At 42.0% G+C, this 12,094-nt stretch overlaps 1 protein-coding gene across 2 annotated transcripts in view; it reads right to left on the bottom strand.

The window, feature by feature from the left end:
- The window catches only part of GPATCH1 (G-patch domain containing 1), a 38,410-nt gene that overhangs the window by 6,205 nt on the left and 20,111 nt on the right, over nucleotides 1-12,094 (bottom strand). For both annotated transcript variants that reach the window (XM_054588983.1, XM_054588982.1), the window contains exons 10-16: nucleotides 9,876-10,080; nucleotides 7,841-8,137; nucleotides 6,693-6,871; nucleotides 6,294-6,421; nucleotides 4,474-4,610; nucleotides 3,965-4,143; nucleotides 717-933 (exon numbers count right to left, since the gene is read on the bottom strand). In XM_054588983.1, the coding sequence (XP_054444958.1) occupies nucleotides 717-933; nucleotides 3,965-4,143; nucleotides 4,474-4,610; nucleotides 6,294-6,421; nucleotides 6,693-6,871; nucleotides 7,841-8,137; nucleotides 9,876-10,080 (1,342 nt within the window). The remainder of the gene's footprint in view (nucleotides 1-716; nucleotides 934-3,964; nucleotides 4,144-4,473; nucleotides 4,611-6,293; nucleotides 6,422-6,692; nucleotides 6,872-7,840; nucleotides 8,138-9,875; nucleotides 10,081-12,094) is intronic.

The raw sequence follows: 12,094 nt of genomic DNA, 5'->3' as shown, positions 1-12,094 counted from the left end.
TTAAGAACACGAAAGCTTTATTACATATAAATATAAAATATAAAAAAGAGGCTGACATTTGCAATCACCTAAGAACAAAAACTATTTTCTACCACTATGTAACTTTTTGGTTAAAGGCCCTCAAAAATTATACCCAAGTCCACCACAAATTGACAGTATAGGCAGAGCACTCTAAGACTGAGATCGGAAATTCTGTTCACCCACTCAAGCATCTGAAAAGTCTTCCACACTTGCAAGTTCAAGACAGGCTCCTCTCCTGTGCCAAAACTCCAGCTGGGGTAAACAGAGCAAAGAAGAGCTATCCAAGTGTCCGACTCATAGTAATGAGGACAGACCCCACCTGCCGAGTGATGGTTGATCCAGACCATACAATGTGCCCTATAGAGAGAAAGCTGGAAGAGCCCCTGTATTCATGACTAAATATTATCCAGTTATCCTAACACCTCATTATCAACCAGGTTTGGGGGGGGGAAGTTATTTTTAAACAAAATTTTTAATATTTTTAAATTCTTCTCAACTAAGATTAGTAGGAAAATCAGTATTATCAAGCACAGCTATTCTAAAAATACAAGGTATACCAGAGATTTATACTACGTAGATAACACAGAACTCTGGTCTACCCCAATAAAAATGTAAAAGATTAAAATACCACTTGAATGCTAATTATCCTGATTTGAAATTAGCAGTAAACAAAGCATTCTAAAATACTGACATACTGTGTGCCACAGACGATGTTTCTGGCATGTCGGCCTCCTGGGAACTTTTGAAGCCGGCCTCCCCGGTACCCTCCTGATCATCCTCACTGTCACCCTGCTCATCCTCAGAGGATGAGGACTTTTCTTCAGAGGAGCTGGCAAAGATGGCCTTGAATAAGTCCATGGATGGGCGGCTATCTTCTCCTTCAGTCTGTGAATCCACACCTTTGTTTACCAGCTGTATTAATAGTGAAATAAGAGTCATAAACGAAGAAGCAAGGATTAAAGGAGCCAAATGTTCTAGAACACACACATACATATTGATGTTTATACTCATGTACATGGGTCTCCACACCAATACACTGCCTAACTAAACAATTATCACACACGGCCTTTATTTTTGTAGTGTTTCTGATTCAACAACAGCAGAATGTGTTGAATGGTAGAAGCAACTGAACTCTCTCATGGAGACAGGTCATTAATCAGAACTGTAGAGAAAAAAATGCAGTAGGAAATATCAGTATCTCTATTGTGTTCTCAAGAGTCTATCTGAGCCTTCAGAGGACCAATATTAAAGGTACTGAAGACAGTCCACACTCGTAAAAATGCTGAAGAGAAAACCACTTTGCTTGACCAGCTTAGCTCATACCAGGCGCTGAGGACACAGGGCCCTCCATACAATGGGGAGGTGGTCAGGAACACATTGGTAAAATGACCACAGAACTTCTCTTTGCAACTATACATGACTCTTCCTAAAAGAAGACAGATATGGGCATTCATATTAACCAAATAAAGAGCCAGTAACTGTATACACTTAATTCAATAAGCAAAAAGCAAAGGTATGAAGAAGACTTAGCTCCCTCCCTCCAAGAGCTTATCACCAGACGGACGCTGGGCAATCTAATGTGCTAAACAATGCGAGAGAGTCCCAGGACTGGCCTACATCACAATCCACTTGAATCCTTTCATTTTACCACTGGACCACCCAGGTCAGAGATGAGAGGCCCAAGGAGTGGATCTGGACTCTACTACTCAGCGTTCCTCACTCTCAGCCAATGATCACTCGCCCATAACACACCACCTCCATGGAGCAAAATTACAAATACCCACATGAGGAAAACTGGCATAAGACAGTGGCATTTGTGGTTTTAAAGTAAACTCTTTTCATAGAAAAAATTAAAGAGGAAAAGTATACCATTCCCTACCAAAAATAACCAGGGCATGTAGGAGAAAGGACTAATTCTAGAGCTGGAACTGAGAAATAAAAAGAGTAACCCAGAAAAATCTTACTGCACCAGAAAGCCAGGCCATGCCCAGAGAGAGACAGGGATATTTCAAAAGTAAACAAAAGCCAACTCGAAGGGGCTCCAACTAGCCACACTAGTACAATTTGTGCATTAAAATAAATTATGACAGTATCAAATTTATCCCTTTGGATAAAATAGAAAAAAAGAAATAGTTTGATGAGAAACAGGGTATTTATATTTCAAAGCTCCTAAATACTTACTAAAAGTAATTAAGTGCCCTGACCAGAGTGGCTCAATTGGATAGGTCTCATCCCACAAAGTGAAAGGTTGCTGGTTCAATTCCCAGTCAGGGAACATGCCTGGGTTGCAGGCCAGATCCCTGGCTGGGGTGTGTGCAAGAGGCAACAGATTGATGTTTCTCTCTCACATCGATGTTTCTCTCCCTCTCTTTCTCCTTCCCTTCCCCATTTTTAAAAATAAATAAATATTTTTTTTAAATCCACTTTAAAGATAATGAATTAGAGAGGTTAAAATGATGAAAAAATAATTCTATGCAAATTATCAGGGATAAAGAGTGATATTACATGGTAAGTTCACCAAAAAAAAAATAATAATCCTAAATCAGTATGTAATTAACAAGAGGAAATAAGCTTCAAAATACCTGAAGCAAAACCACTTTGGAATACAGTCAGGCAGTTTCTTATAAAGTTAAATCTGTAAGTACATATTACCCAGCATTCCCATTACTAGATATTTACCCTAGAGAAATAAAATCTTTTGTCCACATAAGAATCTGCACATGAACCCTGGCCGGTGTGGCTCAGTGGACTGAGCGCCGGCCTGCAAACCAAGAGGTCAACTGGTCCAATTCTCAGTCAGGGTGCATGACTGGGTTCCAGGTCAGGTCCCCAGGAGCGGTCACATGAGAGGCAACCACACATTGATGCTTCTTTCCCTTTCTCCTTCCCTTCCCCTCGCTCTAAAAATAAATTAAAAAAAAAAAAAAAAAGAATCTGCACATGAAAGTTCAAAGCAGCTTTATTTATGATAGCCAAAAGCTGCAAACAACCATATGTCCTTAAAGAGTAAACAAACCAACAAACTGTGGTACACCCATACAACAAAATAGTATTCAGCAATAAAAAGGAATGAACTATTGATACATGCAAAATACTGATGAATCTCAAAGGTATGATGCTGAATGAAAGAAGCCAGTCTCAAAAGGCTATATGTATATATTGTCTGATTCCATTTATACAACATTCTGGAAAGAGCAAAACTATAGAGACAGAAAAGAGATCAGATCAATGGTTGACTGGGGTTTCTATTTGATATAATAACAAGGTACTGGCGAAAAACCTTGAGGTTTGAGGTAAAGAGATGGTATGACCACAAAGAAATATTCATGAGGAGGTTTTCTGTGATGACAGTACCGTTATGTATCCTGATCGTGGTAGTGATTACACAGATCTATATATGTGTACAAATTATTAAACTGTACATTTAAAAAGTTAATTTTAATGTAGCTATTAGAAATAAAACCAACTTTTTATTAAGTTCAATTTACAACTATTAAAGCAGTGATTAAAAAAAAATCCAGTGGATGTTTTCTCTGTATTCTCCACAGAAGAGAATACTTATTATTTGGAAAATTATATTTTCCAATACACATACAGAGAAGTTCATAACCTCTCTTCAAATGATTTAAGCTAAGATTCAAATTTTTGGACTGGAGAACAGGTGCTGGCAAAATAGAGCCCAGGGGCCAAATCCAACTCGCTGCCTGTTTTTGTAAATAAGTTTTATTGGAACATACATGAGCCCAACTGTTTTCATATTGCCTGTGGTTCCTTTCACATTCATCAGCAGGGTTGAATAGTTGTGATAGAGACTATGGCCCACAAAGCCTTTAATATTTAATATCAGGCCCTTCACAGAAAAACTGTGCTGACCCCTTTTCACCACAGAGAAAGGTAAAGGCCACAGCTGGCCTGGCAAAGAGACCCAGGAAGCCCCAAATACCTTGTCTGAGAGTGCTTCCTTCACTTGCTCTTCCTCTGTGTTTGCTAATGGACTGGACTCCTGTTTAAGTGGACCAACTTTTGATCTAGCCAAACTCAAGAATTCACTAATGGAATCTTCCTTCTTTCCTTGTTTAGATGTATCCCTAGATGTATCCCATCTGGATGGTTTTCTGGATCCTGAAAAGCAGGACATAGACATAACGTCAGAATTAGCAAGCAAAACACAAGTCCTTCATTACAGCTCTTTAATTCATTCAAGAACATCAATGAACCTACTCTAGGCCAGGCACTGTGCAAAGGGCTGGGGATGTGGCGGATGCTGGGGCAGAGTACCAACCCCAAGCAGGATACATCCACACAATTATAACGTGAGCCAAGGTATCCACATGTGCAATTCTCTTAATGGAGGGAGAGTCTGTACTATGTGTATCCTTAGGATTAGATGACCCCTTATTTCTGTCTCCCAACAGACTAGGGGCTGGGACCATGCTCAGCACATCCACTCACTGTCGGGAGCTTGGTGCTGCGGTACTTTTTCACTTGATGCTTGGGCTGTAGGCGAGGAAGCTGTCTCTGGGAGTGTCAGAAAGTTGAAGACAGAGTATTTGTCACGTTTCACTCTCGGTAAGCCAACTAAAGTTGAACTGGGGGTTGAAAGAAAAAATATGAATATAATTTTAACAACTGTGAGAATAAAATCTAATTCCTATAAAGCTCTCCATCGCATGTTTTTCATCAGTAGCTCTTTTACTTGGCTAAAAAGATCCCATGTTCTGGCTGGTGTGGCTCAGTGGATTGAGCACCAGCCTGTGTACCAAAGGGTCGCTAGTTCGATTCCCAATAAGGGCACATGCCTGGGTTGCAGGCCAGGTCCCCAGGAGGGGTCATGAGAGGCAACCACACATTGATGTTTCTCTCCCTTTCTTTCTCCCTCCTTTCCCCTCTCTCCAAAAATACAAAAATAAATTTTTCTTAAAAAGTTAACTATTTAAAAAATCCCCTAAGATGTTTTCACTTTTTGAAGCATTTTAAGAATTTATAATAGGTAACTTTAGTACCCATTAGTTTTTCCTGATTATAGTCAGCTAGGATTTAACTTTGAAGATGGACTTCTATTAAGGAAAAGTTCCACTGCTAAAAATACAGTTGACCCTAAACAGCACAGGTTTGAACTGCACAGATCCACTTATACACTGATTATTGTCAATAAATACCATAAATGTATTTTCCATATGATTTTCTTAACATTTTATTTTCTCTAGCTTACTTTATTATAAGACTACAATATGTAATACATATACCACACAAAATACTGTGTTGACTGTTTATGTTATCCATAAGGCTTCTGGTTAAGTAGTTAAGTTTGAGGGGACTCGAAAGTTATACATGGCCCTGGCCGGTGTGGCTCAGTTGGTTGGAGTGTAGTCCCATAAACCAAATGGTGGCAGGTCTGATTTCCGGTCAGGGCACATACCCCAGTTCCAGGTTCAATCCCCGGCTGGGGCGCGTACAAGGCAACCAATCGCTGTTTCTCTCTCTTTTTCTTTCTTTCTCTCCCTTCCTTTCTTTCTAAAGGCAATTTTTTAAAAATGTCCTTGGGTGAGGATGAAAATAAAAATAGTCATACATGGACTTTTGCCTGCACAGGGGGCAGAACCCCTAACCACTACATTTTTCAAGGGTCAACTGCATACCTAAATCTTCTGACAAAGACTCTGATTAAACTGTATATGCTTGCTTGTGGTGTTTACAATCAAATAAGAAGGTACTAAACTTTTATAAAGAATTAGAAAACATAAGTAACATTTTGAATGTAAACTGTGTATGGATCATTGAAAAGGTGGCAAATTAGACAAGCATTAAGTTTTATAGATCGACATACATATTTACGTTTCATATCTTCAATGTGGAGTAAGTTTGCTATTGGAACATTTGTTTATTTTTTAGTAACAAATTAACAGAAGTTAAATCTGCACAATTTGCAACTCAAGTATTTACAAGTTAAGTTCACCTACAAAAAGGGAATGTATACAGGTGCATAAGAAGAAAATTAGTGCCCTGGCTGGTGTGGCTCAGTGGATTGAGTGCCAGCCTGTGAACCAAAGGGTCACTGTTTCGATTCCCAGCTGGGGCACATGCCTGGGTTGCAGGCCAGGTGCCCAGTTGGGGTCATGCGAGACGCAACCACACATTAATGTTTCTTTCCCTCTCTTTCTCTCCTTCCCTTCCCTTCTCTCTACAAATAAATAAATCTTAAAAAAGAAGAAGGAAATTAGCTTTAATATGGGGAGTAAGTACTTATGGAAGGGCAGGTTTATCCAACTTACTCTGGATAAGGGTCAGGGACGTTAAACCTCTTACACAGAAGCTTGTCGGGGTGCCATTCAAATGTGTCTCGGGTGAGCTTCCCAAACATCTTCATCTTCACAGCCGACTGCTTGTCATTGACATCATTCTGGGAAAAGACATCCACTCTGTTTTATCAGGTGGTCACACAATTGACCTGACCGCTCTTCCACTTAAGTTTTCAAACAATCTTTCAAAATTACAAAACCTGCTTATGCTACATTTTTGCTAAAATACATTGGAAGCTAAAAGCATAAAAATAACTTCTGATTCTACAATGCCACGTATAGTTTGATCTTTTCACTGAGGGATTTAAGATATTTGACTATGCAGTGCTTTAATTTTAAAAGGCATCCGGTAGGGAGCAGATGGCGACAAACCTCTTGGTCCCGAGGAACTTCCACTTGATCTGAATCATCTTCCTCCTTCGCATGCGTGAACCTGGAGGACAAGGTGGAATGGGAGGGTGCATACAGCAGGGCTGCCCGAGCAAACTCCTCCCGTTCGCGGCCTCGCTCCCACTCTGTCATACTGGGGTCCAGACAGTGTTCCAGAGCATCTGCGGGGCACAGAACAAGAAACCGCTTCACTCTTCAAAAAAACACAGGACTTAAAGGAGAACATTGCTGGCACCACTGTGTCCCTATCGACTTCACTGGTAGACAAATCCTCATCCTGGTTTTTCAGAGCACAGTGGGGAGGTACTCAGCAGGTAATATTGCTTGCTCCCTCACAACGATGCTTCTTTTGAATTCCATGGCACATATCAGAGAAAAACATTTGGGAACAAATGCTTGATTAAATCTTCGAAACAAGAAAATTGTTACCACTCCCAGACAATGATAAGCTCATCCCAACTACATTCCTAAGTTTTGGCAGAAAAACACTCCTTTCTCTAACTTTTTTTTTAACTTAACAAATAAATAGGGGTCTGAATTCCTAGTAGGGAGTTCAAGTACACAAAGATCTGCTTTGGGAAACCAACCCCTCTAATTTGCTCCCTCTCACAAGGACTACGGAACAGAACAGCCAACCCTCTCCCCAGGCTTGCCATATTTATTTACTTCATGGATCACAGCACAATTTTTTCCCCATGTAATGGTTCAAGAGCGAACTCTCTAAGTCAAATTTTAAACTATGATTTAGGGCTGGACGGTTAGGACCTTAAGATAAAGTGGGATATGACCTTGTTCTCTCAGTGTGAAATGTATCACTTCCTAAGTCAAGCGTTTGTGAACAGTAAATGGCCTGTAATTTCGCATTAGCCACCACCACCACCACCACCGCCACCACGACATGTTCTCTAACAAAACAGCTATCTTTGGGACCTGAGATATAAAGAAACAAAAGCTAATTGTTCTCACTTTCTAAGGTCAAGGGCCAGGACTTGAAATCTTTGCACTGTTTACAGCAGGATGAAGCAAACAGAGGCGGAGCCGGGTACTTCAACTCAAACCTGGGACTAGGGTCAGAACAGCAAGAACCCTGCCCCTGGCTGAGACATGGGAGACCCAGGCCTAGCACTCACCTTTCTGACCCCGCTTCATATTTGCTAAAAACTTTTCATATCGTTTTTGTTTTTCTGGATCTTTGGCAAAAGGCTTGAAGTTGCTGGCTTTTGTGGTGGCTGTCCCACCACTCAATGCCAGGTGCCAAGAGCAGTGTCCGACTTCAGGAGAAGAGGGCTGAGCTCTGCTGCCTGAGGCGCTCAGGGCCAGGCTCCTGGCCTTGAGTTGAGCCGCTTGAAGGTCAGTTGCCTGCTTCATTTCCTTGATTCTCTCTTTATCTTTTTGGGACAGAAATTCTAACACTGAAGTAGCTGCACCTAAATAAAAACAATAATAGGACAGATGAAAAGGATCATAAGACCAATACATTTACATTTCTGTTCATACATTTTCAGTATCACAAATTTATGTAATTGCAGTATTTCACATTTAGTGTTTTATCTGTATTCATTTTATCCCTGTAAACTGGGCAGTAATAAAATAATGAGGCTCCAATTTTACAGTTGGTTAAAATGGAGGTTGGTACTTGGATATTTATTAGGCCAGCGAGTGTCCCAGCATGAGGAAGCTGACATCCCAACCTGCGGTCTGTGGCGGCCACCCTGCCCACCATCCTGCCCAGCACAGGGCCCGGTCCGGGGCACAGCTGCCATCACGCACGCACTCCCGTCTCAGACGCTCACTCGGCACTCCCTGCCTCCTAGACGCTGGCCTGGGGCCGGGAGGACAATGCCGACAAGGACCTGCTCTCACTCATGAGGGAGAAGCCAAAAATCAACACCAGAGGATTATTCTAAGAGGAGGACTGTGGGAAAAAACCCGAGTGATATGATTGAGGATGAGTTCAGTGAGAAGGCTGGCGGTGGGGGTGGAGAGAGAGAGAGAGAACTAGCTTACGGGCTGGGCCAGGGAGGCCTGAAGGTCCCTCTGAAGACAATATTTGAGATAGCTTATAAGAAAAAAGAAGGAGCCGAAACGTAAGGGAAGTACAGAAGCAAAGGAAACAGCAAACACAAAGGCTCTGAGGAAGCATCTTGGTTGGCAGGTTCACAGGGCAAGAAGAAGGATCATGAGGTTAGACCGCAGCAGGTTAAGGGAAAGTGGTCTAAGATGTGGCTTGAAAGGCAGCAGGGCTGGGTCCACAGAGCCTTGTGGGGAGTCTGGATTTCTCTTAAGAAGTACTGGAGCCTTTATAATTTGGTTTACCTAGCTGCTATTGAGGGGAATGGACTGCAGAGGACAAAGGAGACCCATCATGAGGCTACTGCAATAGTCCACGTGAGAGTAGATGGGCATTCAGACCACAGGGGAAGCAGCGTACACACAGAGAGGTAGATGGAGACCCTGAGCCTACTAGAGGTAGAAATGAGAGGGCTTGCCGATAACTAGGTAGGGTCTGGGGAGGGAGGGAAAGAGGAGCTAAAACTTAGGATTCCTTCCTTCTGATCTGAGCAGTCGGTCACTGGTGGTATCATTTACTGAGAAAGGGAAGACTGAGGAAAACCCAGTTTGCAGAAGAAAGTGTGAACCAAGAGTTCTGCTTGGGTCTATTATATCTGAGGTAACTGTTAGGATCCCAAACAGCAAGTACAAGTTCATCTCTTCTAGTGGTTCTTTCTGCTCCAACCTACAAGATATTCTCCACATCTGTCCATACTTTCACAAGCACTCATTCTTTTTAGACTTTCAGGAAAAGCGCTGCAATACTCTTTCCCCTAAGAAAATCCTACGTTCTCAGGCTGTGCAGAGAAAGTGAGGGTACTCATGACCCTGGTCTTCACCATATTCCTGAACAATTATTAAAATCTGAAAACGGCTGATCTTAAGACAAGGGTTGTAATTTCAACAGCACAACTCAACTGATGGTGGGAAACAAGTCTTAAGAAGTAAAGGATGTACACTTATGTGTGCCATTCACAATAAACAATTTTATTCCCACAGTTTGGGGATGCAAAATCATGGAAAAAATTTCAATGGGAAAACATCTTTCCATTTGATTTTGTTCACTCAAATTATTATAAATTTAATGATTTTAATCTTCGCCATGATACATACCTTTAATGGGTGTTTCTCCTAGCAATTCTCCCCGCTTGGAGGCATTCAGCTGGTGCCTACTATGTGTCCCTGGGTCATGTATTGCCTTTCCAGCTGACTCTGATAATACTTGAAGTAAGTGGGAGTTGTCTGAGGTTGCAGCTACCACAGGTCTGAAATAATGCACTGGTCGATAGTCCCTTGGCAATTCAGGTGGTGGATAAATCTTATGAAAAAAAAATAAAACTCCGAAAATAAGTGCTACAAGATGATCATGTTTGATTTAACAAAGAAAACCTGTTACCTCTGAGCATTATCAACCCCAGCCTTTCCCCGGCTAACATTCAGCAGGAAGGTAGGCAGCACTGGGAACAGACTGTCCAGGTGCCCCACCCACATCCACTCTGGATCTGGAGGGTCACCAGATCCACACTATTCTAATAACCAGACATTTTTCATATCACCCCTGCCCACATCTACACAGAGATGCTAATATGCATGTTTTATAAGAACAAGAACGATGACATTAGCTAACACGAGGTACAGGCCCACGTGCAGAACTAGCCCACTGTAAATCAGAAATTTTAGAAAAGTACAGTTCAAGGTGTAGAAAAAAAGAATGTTTTTAAGTAAGTTACTTTTAAATTCAATATTTTTTCTGGCTATGTTTCAGTTCCAAATTGGAACTTCAGGCCTCATTTTTTTTATGAGGTATTTTTAAAAGCTGACTGAACTGAAATTGAATATAATATTCGGGAAATTTGGACACTAATAATGGCAGAACAAATAAGTTAAAAGAGAGTATTAGATAGTTTTAAATGACTGCGCTAAATGGTCTCTCTTGCACTAGGTCTAACAAACGTTAAGTTGTTTTCTAGATTTTCCAGCTGCCTGAAACTCTGAGCTCTGCGGCCACTGAAGCACTGAATGCGCTCTGGCAGCAGTTCTTGGCCCCAGCTGCACACTGGGCTCACCTGAGGCTTTTAAGAGTAATGATGTCTACGTCCCGCCCCACAGAGTTGGCAACAACTGGAGTTTCCCAAGCTTCCCAGTTTGTAAGGTTCCCAGGTGGTTCCCAGGGACATGGGTGGGGGCAGCACCTGGCACGCTGAAAATCCATAAAAGAGTGGTATTACCACTGTTAGGAAATCACATTTTTTATTGTCTTAGCCTGACCACCTTCTCTGAAAAACAGAATCCCGATCAGCCAGCAAACACTCTCATGATACCAAGACACAAAAATCCAGAGGATCATGACAGAAAAGGGTTGCATACACAAAAATATTTTCATATTCTCCATCAGATTCAAAGCATTTCAGAGGTGAGGGTCATAGCCACATACTTAGAAAACTTGCCTGACTGTGAAAAACTAGAACACAGCCCTCTTCTGAATCGCTCATGCCCAAAGCTCTACTCCAGTGAGGCGCCCCTCAGGAACCCCTAGTGCCTGTCGGTCCACTTCCACACACTGTCCTATACTGTATTTGTCTGTCTGACACCCTCAGTGAATAGGAGCTACCGGGGGGGGTCAGGACTTTGTCTTATTTATCCTTGAACCCTGAGTCGAATGAGGACAACCATTTTTTATGCTCCCCTTGCATAAATGTAAAAAACTCTCATTCTCCTTTGACATAGTTGACATTGCTGATAATAATAGCAGTTTACTAAGCACCCAACACTGCTTTGAATATATTATGCCCACTATAACACCACGTTAGGTGTCACCACCAAACCAATGATAGCCACTGCAATACCAAATGTAGTACCTCTGGCAGTGCTGCTCCTGGCTGCCCTGCTCTCGAGGGTCACAGGCCAAGCCAGAGGGGCTCAATGAGTGTTTGCTGAATAAAAAACCAAAAGCCCATTACAGTGTGGGGCAACCTAAAAAAAGGATGCCAACAGGGCAAATGGCCAAGCGCCCCTCCTGAGCTATCAGCACCCACAACTAAACTGGGATGGTCTCCTAGAACAGGTGACTCTGAGGGGTGTTAAAGAGCACCACTTGGCCCAAGCTGTAACAAAATCTCATCAAAACAGGACTATCTGAAAAGCGCATGGAGCTCTCCCGAGACTTGACCTGCACGTACGCGGCTTCTCTCCCTTCTGCTCACCCAGGGAACCTCGCCCACAGTGGTGAACATGCCTCACAGCATTGAGGAGTCAGGGCTGTGAGTCATTACAGCTTTTTGAAAGTTTTCTATTTTTCCGTAAGTTACATTGTCCCGAGGATTTCACCAATT

The sequence above is a fragment of the Pteronotus mesoamericanus genome, unplaced genomic scaffold (assembly GCF_021234165.1).
Source record: "Pteronotus mesoamericanus isolate MK-2021 breed Mesoamerican mustached bat unplaced genomic scaffold, CSHL_Meso_final scaffold_165, whole genome shotgun sequence".
NCBI classification, from domain to species: Eukaryota; Metazoa; Chordata; class Mammalia; order Chiroptera; family Mormoopidae; genus Pteronotus; species Pteronotus mesoamericanus.
Note: the sequence above shows the minus strand (reverse complement) of the source record. Positions and strands in the feature narration are given on the sequence as shown.